General features: G+C 43.5%; 2 protein-coding genes across 3 annotated transcripts; one reads left to right on the top strand and one right to left on the bottom strand.

The window, feature by feature from the left end:
• Window positions 1-201: 201 nt before the first annotated feature.
• On the bottom strand, window positions 202-3,273 carry ten1 (TEN1 subunit of CST complex). The gene is made up of 3 exons (XM_072712176.1): window positions 2,551-3,273; window positions 824-981; window positions 202-726 (listed from the first exon to the last, which is right to left on the bottom strand). Exons 1-3 carry the CDS (start codon window positions 2,631-2,633, stop codon window positions 584-586), a joined length of 384 nt encoding a protein of 127 aa, XP_072568277.1. The 5' UTR covers window positions 2,634-3,273; the 3' UTR covers window positions 202-583.
• A 24-nt stretch (window positions 3,274-3,297) lies between these two features.
• acox1 (acyl-CoA oxidase 1, palmitoyl) lies at window positions 3,298-17,448 on the top strand. Of its 2 annotated transcripts, none has more exons than XM_023820026.2 (14): window positions 3,298-3,582; window positions 4,199-4,358; window positions 8,013-8,173; window positions 11,509-11,616; window positions 12,155-12,274; window positions 12,406-12,521; window positions 12,732-12,901; window positions 13,554-13,716; window positions 13,813-14,003; window positions 14,098-14,274; window positions 14,559-14,664; window positions 14,763-14,906; window positions 15,708-15,914; window positions 16,105-17,448. In XM_023820026.2, exons 1-14 carry the CDS (start codon window positions 3,474-3,476, stop codon window positions 16,153-16,155), a joined length of 1,983 nt encoding a protein of 660 aa, XP_023675794.2. In that variant the 5' UTR covers window positions 3,298-3,473; the 3' UTR covers window positions 16,156-17,448. The 2 variants fall into 2 exon arrangements, with proteins under 2 accessions (XP_023675794.2, XP_023675785.2); XM_023820017.2 differs by lacking the exon at window positions 8,013-8,173 and adding an exon at window positions 10,862-11,022.
• Window positions 17,449-17,553: the final 105 nt, after the last annotated feature.

Below are 17,553 nucleotides of genomic sequence, written 5' to 3' on the forward strand. Positions count from 1 at the left end.
CTATTTTTGTGTATATTTACTTCTGTATGAAATTTGGTTCAATTTAACCAGCAATGGTATTTTTTCTCAAATACACTATCACTCTACCTGTTTCAGACCTACTGGATGAATAACGGTAACCTCCTACCTTACAATACTGCAGAAATCCCATCCTGAGATATTTATTAAAAAAAAAAAATTACAGAATTTTAAAATGTCACATTATGAAGATAAGATAAAAATTTTTATTCATGATGACAATGCAGTTGTGCATGTAATATACAGCAAGTTTCATGCACAAAAACAACTTTTTTATGTTCACTAAGTCCACTCAAAATCAATTAAATAACTGAATTATAACTTATCCAAACCAGCTTTCAAAACAGTGGGAAAGAAATTTGATTATCAATAAAAAAAGAGGTCATTCAACATTCAAAGAAACTTATCTAAAAAAATAAATAAAAATGTTTTACACCCAAAATCGGCAACCATATTATTCTTACTTTAATACTATAAGAACCTTTTCGTTGCCTTGATGCTTCTCCAGCGAAAACTGGCTCCAAGTCACTTTTCGCTTATAGAGGAAGCCACCTATTGTGGATCGTCACTGCGCAGTCGGCTGCACAGGAGCTTCACCATCTCTCTCCTGAAGGTAGCGCCTCTGCTCCACGATGGCCTGCTGCAGCAGGGCGAGGTTTATACCATCCACGCAGTTCAGCACACGTGCACGCACCATCACGCCATCCCCTGACACAAATGCACAACAGTTACACAATACAAAAAAATATGCTTTACATTTTGATAATACATCAAGGAGAAGACAAGAGTGAAGTAATATCCTTACCCTCTGTCCTCTCAACATCCCCCAACACTATGTAGTGGGAGTGTAGTGAGGGCAGGAAAGGCTCCACAAAGGCCGTATGGACAGTAATGTCATATTGGACTGATAAGTGCTGTGAGGACAAGACGGCCTCAGAAACTTCAGGCTGGTAGGACAGCAATCTGTGAAGATTAGAAAGTAGACAAGGAGAAGTAAAGCATACAGAACATAGTGGCTGGATGAAAGACATTTAGACATATTTAATCAGTAAGAATTAATGATATGCGACAAACAGTAATATGCAAAGAATGGCAGAGAAAGAGCTGCACAGAATAAGGGGTATCTGTCATGTGGGGGTATGATGATAATTTAACTGGACTGGATTGGTTTGGGGTCAACAAAGTCAAGACTGGAAAATCTTTCCTCACCAACAGATGCTCCACAGCCACTGGACCCCACAACCCTGGCCAACACCCAGTCCATGTAAGTGTAAACAGAGTAGTAACACACCACTGATGAACCCCAGAATACATTGGGAAGATGACAGAGGTTCAGGCTGCACAACATTCATAGTGTACAGTGTACAGACTGGACATGATGTCCAGCAATTTTATGATCTCGTTAAGTCTCAGGATGTTCCATGGGGCAGTTTGTTCGATTGAATCAAACTATTTACGAAACTTAAACAAAGGCTCCTAAACCCTGTCAATATTCAGATTTGTGCTCGGCGAGAACCCACAGTGCCAGGATGCGGTCAATGCTAGACTTCTTAGGTGTAAATCAAGAGTCACTAATAGACGATCCCATTGTGGATGACTCTAGCAAGGACCTTACCTGGCACTGAGAGTGTGGAAAGGAAACTGGACATTGGTTGGCCAAGGAGGGGAGGCATAGTGGGTCTGTTATGTCTTAGGCAAGAAGAGATTGTTTTGAATACTGTGTGACCTCGCTTTGTGATAGCTGCCTAGAGTTGGTTCCGCAGACCCTGAAGAGAGATCAGACCTTGGAGAGATCAACAGCGGAGCAAGGGGGGGAGAAAACGCCTGCAGGAAGAGATTCGAAGCTGCCCCAACTGGTGCGCAAACAGTTGTAGATATAAAGTAGTCGCAGTAGGCCATGTGCAATATGTTATATGGTAGTACAAATGTATAAGTAAACTGTCCGGAGCTTTATTTCTTAGACGGAATTTATAATTTTTCTACCACAAGAGCAGTGTTATCGGTTAACTTTATCGGGTCATGTGAGGCGTTCGAGGCCGGTCCGGCTCATCGGGGCAGCAGAATGGCCAAGCAGAGGGTCCATGGGACATAAAAGACATCGCTCACTCTATACGAGTTCTGCCTACCAGAGTTCATAATCCATTCAAGTTATTCCCTTCTATTACCCATCCATCCACCCATTAACCAATTCATCTACCAATCTATCCATTAATCAATCCATTACTCATCCATCAGGCTTAGTTATTCCCTCCATCATCCATCCATCGATCCATTCATCTGTGCAGCATGTGACACATCAGCACCACGCCAGTTCCAATCCCCAACAGTTCCATCCCCCTGGATGCATTTTAACATCATACCCAGGGTTGGGGGCCCAATATGTTATGCTTTCACAGCACACAAAATCTCTAGCAGGCTACTGCACATAATGAATGTGCTTAAGTTATTACTCTAAAGGGAAAAACTGTTCAGAAGTATACATTACAAGCAAAGTGCTTAGCGTTTCTAATAGAAGCTATTAAGTCTCTTAACCTGCCATATGTTCTCACTGCAGCTCCTTCTTGGACCGAACTGATTTCCCAGGGAAAGTGGAAGACGCCAGGTTCCGGAAGCATGTCCCTGCACACCAGAAAGTGCTATATGAACTTCATCTTTGTGGAGTATGTGTTATTATTCTCCATTCAAACGGTCTTTTCGCGTGATTTAACGTCTACACGGAGCCAGGGGAGTTTCTAGCTATTGAAAACATCAGGGGCAAAGTCAAGATTACCTAGCGCTTGACTTTTGTTTTTCTGAAGGAAGATTGGCATCGCGGCTAAAATACTCGCGGCTCGGCTTAAAATACTGTGATCGTACCTAACGACGCCCATGCAAGGAGCTAATCCGATACTTAACTTGTAGGCTAGTTGGACTAAGATACACATTTCGAGTTACAAAACTAGATTGTTTAAAATATAAGGTAACAGCGTTGATGTAATTTATTTCAAGTTCACGGGTTTCTTAATATTTATACAGAACCTAACAACGTGGCACGTTTTGCCTAAACTGAATGCAGTAACAGTTCATGCAATCGATACATACTTGTCGCGGAAATGCGGATCCGATTTGCGGACGGCTTTTGTGGAAACAATCGAAATGCAACTTCTTAATAAATTACTCTATGAAACGAAACCGATCGCGTTTATCCTAATGGCCATCCATCGCTGCAAACATACACCAAGCGCCTACCCCGCACACCATGAATGGCCATGAGTACCCTACGTTAGATCCTGTCCAGCCTCCATCCCCGCCCAGTCATGAAAGCAGGCAGGAAGCGAGAATAGGACAGCCCCGCAGCTAGTGCCGCAGGTTTAATGTCCTAGGCCGGACTGTGTGGTGTTACATAACGGCTCCTATATATATATAATCCTACAACTGCAAGTCCGATCTTAGCTGAAGAAGACCCCGTCGCCACCATGAACCCCGACATTCGCAAAGAACGAGAGAATGCCACCTTCAACACGGACGCACTGACTCACATCCTGGATGGCAGCCCGGAGAAAACCAGAAGGAGACGAGAAATCGGTCAGTTTGTGCCGGTCGGGCTCCTGCGCAAAGTCTGCGGGTTAAAATAATACCACAAAATATTTCTGTTATTTCTTCCCGGTTGGGTACTTTCGGCAGCCCTGGTTTCCTTATCAGAAATGTAACCATGTGTAATCAGATACGTATTGTTGACTAGAGATCTGTTTATGCTAATGTATTATTTGGTTAACGTGTTTGTTGTTCACAACTTTTAAAGTATGCAGTATTTCTGTATGGAAAAATCTTTATATAATTATTGACAATAGGCCGGCGCTTGAAACGCCACCTAGCTGGGTAGCTAATTTCTGTAGCGGTTTAGACTATATGCCTTATACTGCCATTGCGCTGTAATATCTACAGACGACACTTAAATCCGTTGTACATTTTAAAATCCCAAGCTGTAGATGCACGTTATTCGTTTTTTTTATTTACTATTACTATTCTTCTTCTGAACGTATACTATAAACTCGCATAATCCACGTAGAAGACAAGTCATTCAGTTACAATCTGCTGTTGCTAATTCTGTTGCTGCTCATTGTAAAAACTGAAATCAGATGCATTGAAATTGACTGACGAAGTGTGCCCACGGTTACCCTCTCTCCCCATCTCTCCGTAGAGACTCTGGTTATCAAAGACCCCGACTTCCAGCATGAAGACCTCAACTTCATGTCCCGCAGCGAGCGGTACGATGCGGCGGTGAAGAAGAGTGCGCAGATGATCCTGAAGATGCGGGAGTACGGCATCGCCGATCCCGAAGAAATATACTCCTACAAGAAGTATGGAAAACCTCAGAAACCGCCTCTACCTGTCTTACAAACAACAACAGTTTTCTGATTTGTTATATTTAAAGGTGAAGCCTCTATCTATCGATCTATTATATTTATCTACACACGCACGCACACACACAAACAAACAAACAAACATTATTTCAGGTTCATCCATCCATCCATCCATTGTCCAACCCGCTTATCCTACTGGGTCGCGGGGGGTCCGGAGCCTATCCCGGAAGCAATGGGCACGAGGCAGGGAACAACCCTGGATAGGGGGCCAGCCCATCGCAGGGCACACTCGCACACCAGTCACTCACACATGCACACCTAAGGGCAATTTAGCAACTCCAATTAGCCTCAGCATGTCTGTGGACTGTGGGGGGAAACCAGAGTATCCAGAGGAAACCCCACGACGACATGGTGAGAACATGCAAACTCCACACACATGTGACCCAAGCGGAGACTCAAACCCAGGTCCCAGAGGTGTGAGGCAACAGTGCTAACCACTGCACCACCATGCCACCCCCTATTTCAGGTTCATATATAACAATATTCCGCTTGCAATTTGGATATTTAAAGGAACATGCACATTTTTTCCTGGACTTTTTCTCTACTTGCACTGAATGCCAGCTTCGTACACCATCGATATTTTTTATTTTTATTTAATGTGTAATATTTCATGTTTTGTCTCTTAAAATTTATCTCCTTTTATCTCAGAGTCTGGGGCTAGGCCACCATGTATTTCGCTGCACAATGTGCTGAATATAATTGTAAGCTGTGGCACTTGAGGTCAGAAAATGTCAGGCACTGTGGAGCTGTTGCCATCCTACTGTTCAGCAACTCATGGGAGTCTCGATTGGTTGGGGGGAAAAAATGTAAACCTTTATAAATGTGAGGATAACATTTTTGATGGTCATTTGCTGAATGTAAACCGTAAGCGATTTATATCTGCAGAAGGCTGCAGCTCCATATTATATCTGCCTAACCAGAATACGAATGTAGAAATGTTTTTATGAATGTATTACTGGAATCAACACTCACTTAAGTTGAGTGTGTATATATATTTTTTGCACATGGATTTGAGGGCTTCTAACTGCTTAACAAGTGGGTAGATTGCCTCTTATGTTGCATGTGGAGTTTCACATCTGTAGTGTAATTTACTCCAACATATAAGTTACTAAGGTGTCATGTATGCTGTGAGTACAAAGTGAAAAATCTTCATTTATTTAGCTGAAGTGTGTTTGTTTTGAAGTGACCTTTAGTCAACCATATTGATTGCCATCCATTTTTTTATGGTTACCTGCTATGAGAAACACTGCTGTGCAGGGGAATGTTGCAGTGTCATCACACATCTGCAAGGTGTGGATTTGAGTCCCACTTGTGCGCTGCGTCTGTGGTGTTTGCGTGTTCTCTGTTCTGCGTGGTTTTCTTTTGGGTACTCTGGTTACTTTCCACAGTACAAAAACCAGCAGTTAGGGCAATTGGCATCTCGGTAGTAATTAAAACAGAGTATGATTTTGTGTCCTGCGATGGACTGGCATCCCGTCCAGGGTGTCCTCTGCTTGTCGCACTGTGCTGCCTGGGACAGGCTCCAGATCATATCACCCTGCCAGGATATGCAACTGGAGGATGGATGGAAATGTCTTTACTTTGGCAACTGTAAGAGTGTTAGTAACTTAATTTTTTTATTTGCTCTTTTTTGAATAATGATAAAGGTATGTAAACGCATCTTATATTTAAAACTTTCGAATACAGACGCTCCCCAGGTTACGATGGGGTTACGTTCCGATAAACCTATTGTGAGATGAAAATATCAGTAGGCGTTTTAGTGCAGTACACCTAATCTAACAAACGGCATAGCCTAGCCTATGGCCTACCTTAAACATGGTTACAGTATCCTACAGTTGGGCAAAATCATTAACACAAAGCCTATTTTATAATAAAGTATTTAATATCTCATGCAATTTATTGAATAATGTACTACAAGTGATAAAATGGAATTGGAATATCCATCGTAAAGCCGAAATATCGTAACACGGACCATCGTAAGCCGGGGAGCGTCTGTATTTTAGTTAATTTGCATATCTGTTTGAGCACAGTACCCTGCCAAGGTTACAGTGACCAAGGTCTCTAGATACCAGTAGCAGTGAGTGCAGTAGGGGAAAGGCCATGCTGGAGACTTGCTGTACTACTTATCTAATCCTTTTAAAAATGTTCAGTCATTTTGAAGCTTGTACGTCATGAACTTTTGGGGCAACACTTAACACACCTCTGTATGCAGGAACCACATTTGAAGATATTTAAAGATAAGTTTGTTCATCAGAGGTGGGAAATTTGAGTGACATGACTCAAGTCTGTTTTTATGACTAGAGACTTGCTTTATATAAAAAAAAGACTTGATTTAGACTTGGATATTAACTTCAGATGTGACTTAGACTAAAAATAACCTGTAAAGTTGCACATTGTAAAAATATTTGCAATATATTTAAAAATAAAAAATGTAGCGTCATAACAATAATAATGAGCTAAATCCTGTATTCTCTACTACAGAGTGTGGTTCCATATCTGTAGCAAATTATTTTTTGTAGCCCAGTCTGAATTTCTTGGCAAAAACTCCTGAAATGCCACAGGGAGACTAACATGCAGAGGCAATTTCAGTCTTGCTCCGGTCGTACACACACTCAGATGATCTCATTTCAGATGCCTTAGCATGTTGGATGTGTTTCCAGCAATATATACAGGTTACTTTTATGGCCAGGCAGTTGGCCACTTATGACTGACTAACCAGCATGAGCCATAACCAACTCAGTCACGATTAGCATTAGTTGCCCATCTACTTGTGAATTTAGGTTCCGTTCATGTCAATAAATGTATTCGTTTCATTGTGTGTACCAATCTGAAATGTACTGAATGGTACATGACGAATACATGTACCTTCACAACTCGAAGACATGCCCTTATTGTATCTTATAAAATCACGGTAAACATATTTTACACTATTACAATCGTGTATTGTATTTTTCCTGGCTATGAAGTGTTTACAGTAATTGTGATGCTTGCAGGCACTTTACTTATTTGTGGTAAAAGAGCTGTTGCATGGGGTTTATAAATATGATTTGCTTAATGGTACATAAGCTATTCAGTTACAGCTAAATGACAGTTCTGTCAAACGCTCTTTGGCCAATACCTTGTGCGCGACAGTTTTCTGCAAGTCAAAGTGTATTTTCATTAGAATTATTTTAGACGTGAATTGTATAATGCAATTTCAAAATTAAAAAAGACAACACATTTTTCTATTTCTGCTTATGTGAATTATGGGCAGAGTGGTGACTCAGGCTCGGGATCTGTGCGAATCGGAAGGTTGCTGGTTGTACCTTTTAGGGTTTAGTATTATGTATTTGCTTTTTGAAACACTTTTTTTTTTGTTTTTTTTTTTAAGAAAAGTGGTGCTGTCTTTTTTAGGACAGTACAGTACATGCACATGTTCTTTGAGGCAGAATAAAACGATTAAACTACAGATTTGGTTGTTTTAATCCCATTCTTGCATTCCTCTGATTGATAAGTCTGTGGGCTCACAATGGTAGCCGTTCTTTCTGTCCCATATACCTGCTATCCTGTTGATTAAATGCCTGATAGCCTTTGTGTCTGTCCTGCTCGTAGATTCGTGAATGGGCAGCATCATGAGGCTCTGGGTCTCCACTATACCATGTTCTTGCCCACGTTATATGCCCAGTGCGACGCAGAGCAGCGCAGGAAGTGGCTTCCTCTTGCAGAGTCCTTCAAGGTCTTGGGAACCTATGCCCAGACTGAAATGGGACACGGTCAGTCCAATCGCAGACGCTTGGATGTGTTCCTGGTTGTATCTGTGAGAATTCCTCACGCCCATTTGCCCAGCGGTGTTTGTAGTAGATGACACAGACATTATAAAGGTGTTTGTAGTCTTGGTTGAACCAGAGCTGACATTCTGGAAGATTCTGGATTCCTGCAAGTGTTTGACTAGCCTTTTCAGCCATTTGCACACCATTCACTAACAAAACTAACAGCTTTTCTTGAAATGATCGGTTTTCACACTGGCTGCTTATGGTTGTTTCGTTAATGCTGGTGTCTGTTTGAAATTCTATGGCTCTTACCGAAGCTGGGGGGTGGAAGTGGTGAAAATGCAGCTTGTTTGAAGATTGAAATGTTTTCTATCTAAAGACATGCTGAAGGAACAAACTCGAATTGGTTACTTGAACAAATATAAAAAGTAGATCTCTTCGTTCTGTCTGGTTCTTCTGCCTTCTCTGTCCTCTTTTAATGCCCGTCCCTGCTGTGTCACTGTGGTCCCGTGTTTGTTTACATTTGATTCTAAAGCCTTGAACTTGGTCTTGCTTTGCAAATCAGTAATTGGCAAATAATTAACTTTGGCCAGAATGGAAATTACTGTAAACCTTGTGATCTGCGCAGCTGTCAAATGAATGATTAATGATTGATGGTGATTGATAAAGGTTCAGTCTGTGAAAAGGCCTATAGCTTTGTTCTTTGGGAATGCAGGAGGTGAAGCCAGACTGGTTGCTTCTCACATGTCTGTGGTCTGTGTGTAGACGTCATCGTTTCAGGCATGAGCAGAGCCTGTCTGTTCAGGAAAGGTTTTCTCTTTTGGAATGTTCTCCTTTCAGCAAATGACATATATACCCCCTCCCAACTCGTAATGGAACAACTTACTGTGGACCTGAATAAAATACTTGAGTCCACCGGCATTTTCATTGTTACACGCTTACAGCTTATCAATGTTTGTATGGGTAAGGAATGACCGAACGCCTTAGAATACTAAATTTATCCATACCAAAAACTGTTGCGAATGTTTACCCCGCATCCTATAACCACTTTTAGAAAGTGGGGTCACTTCTGGAGCCTGCTGTTTCTTAAGCAGATCATTTTTGTCAGTTAAGAGTTTTCTTCCTACAATGAAAATAACTGAAAAGTGAAGCTTCGTGGATAATCTGTAGTGATGTAACGATACACTCAACTCACGATACGATAGGATTCACGATTCTGAGTTCACGATACAATCTTTTCATGATTTTTTTTTTTTTAACAGAATGAGCTGCAGACAAATTTATTCAAAAATTTTCCTTTATTGATCTTTCTAAACGGTGCAAAATGTGTCCTTCTTAACAGTGCAACTGAAATTGAATTAAAAAAAAAAATTATCTTAAAATAAACGGTATCTGTTAACTGCACCTTCATAATGCTTTTATATTGCATTCATAAAACGTTCAGTACACCGTCATAATGTATTCATTAAGTATTCAGAAATCATTCATAAACATCATGCATGTACACCTTTACATCCTAACATCCCTTAACAGCTGTAATATACATTAATAACAAACATCATAATTGTATAATCATGTAACGTTTGTTATTAATGTATATTAAAGCTGTTAAGGGATGTTAGGATGTTAAGGTGTACTTGCAGGCTGCTTATGAATGTTCTATGAATGCATTATGAAGGTGTACTGAATGTTCTGTAAAAGCATAATGCATTATGATGGTGCACTTAATATAAAGCGTTACGAAATAAACTAAGGCTTGCATGTGCAGCTTTTGAGCGTGGTTTGTCCTTTTAATAATCTTTGCTGTGGCGGTGGTGAGTTGAGCTCACTGGTGCCGGTGGACATGCTGAAGCATGTTCGTTGTGCTATTTCTGTATGTTATCAGTCTTTTACAATGTTTGCACGCAGTTTTTACCTTGTCTGTACTTTTCTCACCATTTTCGTTTGTGATTACTGGAAAGCTAAAACGCTGCCACACCGCTGATTTTTAGATCGGGGGGTGTCCTGAATTTGAAATTCGCTCGCCATCTCTCGTTCGGTCAAAACCAAAAACTAACGTACGATGTCAACGTGAATACGCAATGACATCTGACATCGAACTGACATCGTGAAATCAAATGTAATATTACACCAGTTTTTCTGTTAAGTACCGTAAAGTACTCCTAAAGTAGTGATTCATTTTCCACATCAGCCGGTTTAAATCGCCATACATTTACATCGATTTTTAACCAATTTGCAATTAATCGTTACATGCCTAACAATCTGCCTAGAGTTTTCCTTTATTTTTGAGAGAGAACAAGCTTCCATGATGGTATATAAATCTCTCCCTTGAATTCAGCATTTCTAGGGATGTTGAGTTTGTTTTTTTTAGCTGTGTAATCAGCATGAGTCTCTCGCATGCGTTAATTGCTGACAAATTGATCTCTCCCTCTCTTCCACTGTTTTTTTGTTTTCTGGGTGATCGCACTTGCACACTTTCATACACCTTACGTCCATTCGGCTCTTTTTCTATCTCCACACCTCCTTTGTATTTTTCTTCACATTTTCGTTTCATTCCCTTCGTCGGAATCCCCAAACTCTTCCTTGTTTCCTTTCTTCCATGCAAATACCATCTCCTTTCCTATCTCCGCAAATCTCAATACACCCACACTAACTGACTCACGGACACTTGCACGCACACCCTCGATGCAGCTGTGTCCAGCGTGGGCGCACCGAGCCCCTGGATCTCCACCTGGGGATGTTCCTGCCCACGCTGCTGAACCAGGCCACACCCGAGCAACAAGACGCCTTCTTCACGCCCGCATGGAATCTGAAGATCATCGGCACCTATGCACAGACCGAGATGGGCCACGGTAACGGAGCGGGTGGCTCTCGGTCGCATTATCTCTTCTCTGCTTCCTTCAGCTTGGGAGCAGCATGCAATTTCTCCAGTTGAAAGTGCTGAATTTCCCCCGCCTTCCAGAATCAGACTATTTTGCTTCTGTTTCTGCAAGGTGCTGCAAATGTGTGAGGTTTAATATCTGTCCTTTCTGTTACTTTTGTGGATGTTTACGCTCCACTGCACATTGCATGACACTGTCACCTGCTTTCACCGTTAATGGGAGGAAAGGAGCTAAAAATTAACACGTTCTCTGTTTCCTTGTGCTGTCAAACACCTGCAGGAATCCCTCCCAGAATGCTACAAACATCAAAATGAACAAAAATGGTGTTATTTGCATGTGGGCAGATGGAGCTCTCCCTATGTATGTGGCTAGTGTGTGCTGAGGTTGGGGCTACATGTGTTTGCAGGTTGTCCCACTGACTCTAGTTTGATTTGTGTTGCCTGCGTTTGTTTCCAGGTACCCATATCCGTGGGCTGGAGACTACAGCCACTTACGATCCATCCACCCAGGAGTTTGTCCTCAACAGCCCCACGGTCACCTCTATAAAATGGTGGCCAGGCGGACGTGAGTAACCGCTCCCTTGCATAGTAGCAGCCCGGCCAAACATGCGATCCATGTGACGTCTGTCTAAATGGGCCGCGCCGGTTCCAGAAGCTCAGGGCGGTAGAGTGATTATGCCGATTCTTCTGGTCAAACAGCCATATTCCCCTGAATACACCCTATCTTGTCCGATCTCGGAAGCTAGGCAGGGTCGGGCCTGGTTAGTGCTTGGAGGGGAGACTGCATGGGAATACCAGGTGTTGTAAGCTTTCCTCAGTTTGGGGCAGCGTGTGGTTCAGTGGGCTAAGCCTCTGTGCCTGTGATAGGGAGGTCACCGATTCGAGCCCAGCTTCTACAGAAGAGTAACGTCTGTAGGCCCTTGAGCACGGCCCGTAACTCCCAGCGCCACTGGTGCCACTGCAGGTGGCTGCCCTTCGCTGCCAAGCTTGCTTTCACCTACACGTATGTCTGTGTGTCGTGGAGAGCATGATCGGGTAGGCAAAAAGAGAATTTCCCCATAGTGTCGCCATTATTAATATTATTAATACTGCTTGGAATCCAGTGGGCAAGACATCCAACCATGCCGTCGTCCTGGCACAGCTGCACACCCAGGGGAACTGCCACGGCCTGCATGCCTTCCTCGTGCCCATCCGCGATATGAGCAACCACCAGCCCCTGCCAGGTACTGGCCGCTCGACTGCGCCTCTCCGCCACTCTCCATGTGCTGTCCGTTTCCTGCGGCCCTCTCCACGTCTGCTCTTCTGTTTGCCTCCTTGAGTGACCGACATGCTGAGTCTCTGTCCCTCCTTCCAGGCGTGGTGGTGGGCGACATCGGGCCCAAGTTTGGCTTTGACGAGGTGGACAATGGCTTCCTGAAGCTGGAGAACGTGCGGATCCCTCGGGATTACATGCTGATGAAGTATGCCAAGGTGCGTGACCAGGACTAAGGCGTCTCTGGAGCACAGCCACACACTATGAGTCATTCCCGCCTCGTCATTGAAGACTTTGAAGCCAATAAAGTAACAATACTGAGTTGAACTCTTTAACCTGTACAACCTGTATCAAGCCAATAGCAGTTCTCGGTTTGTGTTTTAAGGTCTTTTGTTGACTGATGTTCCATGTGGGTCCGTCTGCTCCAGGTGGAACCGGACGGCACCTACCGGAAACCCCCGAGCGACAAGCTGACCTATGGCACCATGGTGTTTATCCGCTCCATGATCGTGGGCGAGTCGGCCCGCGCCCTATCCAAGGCCTGCACCATTGCCATCCGCTACAGCGCCGTGCGGCACCAGTCTGAGCTGCGAGCCGGGTCAGTGGGGAAGCGACATACATGAGCCTATGGCATGAAGGCTCAGCCACACATCCTTACACTTGGTGTAGAATGGATTAATTTCATGTAGTAGAGTGCCAGATTTTAAACTCTTATTATAGCAATTATAGTGCATTAAGGATGACCTTAATAAAGGTAAGTAAATTTGTACCTTTGCTTGTCACTGGGGTTGTACCCTTGTAAGTGTACCTTTTAAGGTACAGAAATGGACCCTTGAGGGAACAGCCCCAGTGATAAGCAAAGGTACAATTTTTTTTACCCCCTCTTTTAGTTTAGAGTTTAGAAAATGGATGGGATTTTGAAGCCAAATGAAATGGAACTCCTTAACCTGCACAACTTTTTAATTTTTACTGGATCAGGCCAATAGCAGTTTTTGATTGTATTTTAACGTGTTTTGTGACTGATGTTCCATGTGGGTCTGTTGTCCGGCACAACACAATGGACACAATGGAAACCGTATTTATTGGAATTAATGATAGAAATGCAACATTTGTATTTAGGTCAGCTGATCAGAATGATATGTCTGTCCTTTCTGATGGGGTTAGGGTAAGGCTTCTGGATGAGGAGCCTACCTTCATGTCCTTTCTGATGGGGCCCTCATTTCTGCTCCCGATCCCCCCTCTCCCTCCAGTGAGCCCGAGCCTCAGATCCTGGACTACCAGACCCAGCAGCACAAGCTGTTTCCCCTGCTGGCCACAGCCTATGCCTTCCACTTCTTGGGCCAGTTCATGAGCCAGACGTACCACCGCATCACTGGGGACATCAATCAGGGTGACTTCAGCGAACTGCCTGAGGTATATACCCACCCCACCCCCTGTCCACCCCCCTCTCCTGTGCTCTGGGGAACATCTACAGCATTTTTATGGTACTTCCTCCCACTATCTATCCAGCTGCACGCCCTGTCGGCAGGCCTGAAGGCCTTCACCACATGGGCGGCCAACGGCGGGATCGAGGTATGCCGCATGGCCTGTGGGGGACACGGCTACTCCCGCTGCAGCAGCCTGCCCGACATCTACGTCACCTTCACGCCCACCTGTACCTACGAGGGCGAGAACACGGTCATGATGCTGCAGACCGCCAGGTCAGGTCTCATACTGAGGCAGATGCTGCTTAAGGAACTCAGATCCTTGTAGAGGTGGGTCTACATCGACCTGATTCTTCACTGTCGCCGGCAGGTACCTTGTGAAGAGCTATACACAGGCCAGCAAGGGCCAGAAGGTCTCCGGCATGGTGTCCTACCTGAATGAGCTACAGCAACGGATACAGGCCCAGCCGGTGTCCTCCAGGCCTACGGTGGTCGATATCAATGACTTGACCAGCCTGGTGGAGGCCTACAAGCTTCGGGCCGCAAGGTGAGAGACGGTGGAGTGGAAGGTGGGGCTTGTTGATGTGTGACCCCAACTATACAGCTGTAGGATTACTATTTAATAACGAGGCTCCTAATGGGTGCATCTCAACTCTGTTTTATGCATGTTTACTAATACTAGAAGTTCACAACTTAACGAGATCTTGGGTAGATGCTGTAGAGTGTCGTTGATCTGTATCTCGCCAATTCACGGAATCCTCTTCAACATGGACCCATCGCGACGCTGGCGGCTATCGCTGCTTTTAAATAATGTGAAATATCACACGTCAGGCTGGTGGAGCTGGCAGCCAAAAACCTGCAGGCGGAACTTCAGCGTAGGTTGAGCAAAGAGGACGCCTGGAACCAAACCTCCATCGACCTGGTCAGGGCGTCCCATGTAAGCAGCTCTCCGTACGATAGTAATTTCAGGCACCGGGGTCAAGTGGGGTGGTCTCACTTTCATATCATCTCCCTGCTTTTGTCCCCCCCACCCAGGCTCACTGCCACTATGTGGTGGTGAAGATGTTTGTGGCCAAGCTGGGGGAGGTAGCCGACGTGGGGGTGCACTCCGTCCTCAGCACCCTGGCACTGCTCTATGCCCTGGATGGCATTGCCCAACACACCGGGGACTTCCTGCTGGTACGGATACTCTGATACTCTCCCGAAGCCTGCACTGTAAGACCGATGAAACCAAAATGGCTGAAAATCATCCATATGTAGTTTACACTCTTGTTCTGAAAGTCCATCTGCATTCTGTGAACGGTTTTCCACCCAGGCATATTGTAATGCCAAGCTTATGCCAGCAGAGGGCACGCTGTGGATGGCACAAGCATCCATTGCAGGGAATATACAGTACTGCGCAAGTCTTAGGCAGTCAAAGAATGTTTAAAATATCTTCGTGTTGGTGTAAAATCATATGTCTGTCGAAGTGTCAGCTTAACCATTTCAGTGCCTCTCCTAAAGTCATCCCTGTGTTTGTAGCAACCATCCAATATACCCATGTATTTTCTTTTTCTTGACTACTACCCCACGTAGTATGGCCAATCGGTACCTCATTCACTTTTATCAGTTCAACAGTTAGCTGGTTGTGAAATTTAATAAACACATGGATTGGCTGAGGTGCCCCTGAGGAGAGGTTTGGGAACTGAAGCGGTGTTCATCTAGCCATCCAAGTAGACATCAGTAACTCTTTGGAATTCTTGGATTCTTGTTAGTCTTTGTTACTGTTTTTTTTTTTTTTTGCATGTGTTCTAATGTTAAAATGTGTTTTTTTTTTTCCCTTCTGAGCAAATGTACATTTACTACACAAATACCTTGAAACATTTCCTTTGACTGCCTACCTTTGTACCAGTACTGTATATCTCCTCGTGGTGTCAGAATTGCTGTGTCGCGTGGTTCCATAAACACCGTCCCCCTTTGCTCCCGCCGCGTGTGGTTCAGGCCGGCCTGCTGAGCATGCCCCAGGTGTCCCAGATTTCCCAGCGGACGAAGGAGCTACTCGCCCAGCTGAGGACAAACGCCGTGGCGCTGGTGGACGCCTTCGATTACCGGGATGAGATGCTGAACTCCTCCTTGGGTCGTTACGACGGCAATGTCTACGAGCACATGTTCGAGTGGGCGAAGAAGTCACCCCTTAACCGGACAGAAGTAGGTGGTGTGAATTATGTAGCAAAACTGAGCATTCATTCAGTGCTTCAGATATCCCTAAGGGCTACATCTCAGATCTTATCCTGCAATTGAGATATCAATCCATCTTCCACCTGCCTGTCCAGTATACTACCATATGGCTGAAGGAGAGGTAACATTTTAGTTAAATTTACTTTAAATTATCATGCAGGTCCATGAGTCCTACTACAAGTACCTGAAGCCACTGCAGTCCAAGCTGTGAGCCGCAGCATCAGTCTGGCTGCCCACGACCAGAAGGTCCATCCACTAACCACACTGAGCTCCACCTGTAAACCAGACCACAACGCTACCACCACCTCCACAGAATCGTTTGTGGCGGCTGCTTTACTGGAATGTTTTTGTTTCCATTATCTTTATTGTTCTGTCCTGTCAGTCTCTTGTTCTGGTGAAATTATAGTTCCAAAGGACAGGATGGTTTAACATGAGTTGCTGATTTTTAATTAGCATTCTACTAATCTCATGCACTTTCTGCTTTTAACTGGAATTATTCTATCCTTTTAAGTGTGTTCAGTCTGTCAGCTTTAATCTGTTTTCACTCAATCTTCTCCTACCTAATTCCTATGGTCAAGAGTTCAAAAAATAGAACTGAATTGGGGTTGTTGCACTCGGGGTTAATGGATAATTACAGTGAAGGTTGTTGAAAGGCTGCAGCTGTCTGCAAAGTATAGAGGATGCGGAGGGATATAGCTGACAGGAGTCAGTTAATATGGTGCATGCACAGCCCTTTTTATGCTATATGGTCTCAATACATTTTTGCCTTGCAAATGTACATTATGGGTTTTATAAATGTTTGCAGAATAATTCTCATAGACCCAAACAGTCCAAAGTGTGGGGTATGAATGAATATGAGCCCGATTCACTTGGGGAATGAAAAGAAATTGTGAAATGTCAGTGGTTGCTTTCTGTCTGTCTACTGTGTTGAGGTCTTTTGGCCATCAATCTTTTTTTTCAGGCACTAAACAGTTATCGATTGTTGTTGTATGAAGTGGAAAATGAATTATACTTTCCCGCAAAATGTCCAAATTGACATGGAACAGGAAGTAACAGGTTGTGCCCAAATTTGATAACCGGAAGCAGATGCATTGAATTTAAAGTAACGAATAGCTATTTGGATCTTAAAGTTATGTTCATGGCTATAAATCCGAAGCATTTAGAGAAAGTTGTCATTCCATAGCACTGCGCTATAAATCTAATCTTTTAAACACTGAATTTAACATGGGGGGATTTGTTGCTGATTTTCACATGGTACTAATGAGTTGTTTTGTAATATCTATCCGCGATTTATATGTGCAAAACACCTTTGATGAAGTTTGGCGGGTACATTGTTCAAATCTTACTGACTAGTTTTGTCAGTTTTAATTTCAGAGAAATAAATTCCGTTAACTCTATCCTTGGATTTTTTTTTTTTTATCTGTCAGAAAATTAAATTCAATGAGGTAGTTGTGTGTTATGAAAATTGAAAATGAACTTTATTAAAAGACGTTGCTTCAATTAAGCTACATATTCTGTGTTTTATTTTCTTCTTTACAGAATTATGAAAGCATGCACTGATGTTTAACCATTCCAAACATAACTTATAGCCAAGAAAGTAGTATGCATA

This window comes from Paramormyrops kingsleyae, chromosome 5, assembly GCF_048594095.1.
Source record: "Paramormyrops kingsleyae isolate MSU_618 chromosome 5, PKINGS_0.4, whole genome shotgun sequence".
Taxonomy (NCBI): Eukaryota; Metazoa; Chordata; class Actinopteri; order Osteoglossiformes; family Mormyridae; genus Paramormyrops; species Paramormyrops kingsleyae.

Coding starts and splice junctions, on each gene's coding strand:
- ten1 (XM_072712176.1), bottom strand. CDS start 2,633: ATGCTTCCGGAACCTGGCGTCTTCCACTTTCCCTGGGAAATCAGTTCG. Junction 982..2,550: donor GCAGTGAGAACATATGGCAG/GTTAAGAGACTT, acceptor TAATCTTCACAG/ATTGCTGTCCTACCAGCCTG. Junction 727..823: donor GGATGTTGAGAGGACAGAGG/GTAAGGATATTA, acceptor CATTTGTGTCAG/GGGATGGCGTGATGGTGCGT.
- acox1 (XM_023820026.2), top strand. CDS start 3,474: ATGAACCCCGACATTCGCAAAGAACGAGAGAATGCCACCTTCAACACG. Junction 12,902..13,553: donor CAGTCTGAGCTGCGAGCCGG/GTCAGTGGGGAA, acceptor CTCTCCCTCCAG/TGAGCCCGAGCCTCAGATCC. Junction 15,915..16,104: donor CACCCCTTAACCGGACAGAA/GTAGGTGGTGTG, acceptor ATTATCATGCAG/GTCCATGAGTCCTACTACAA.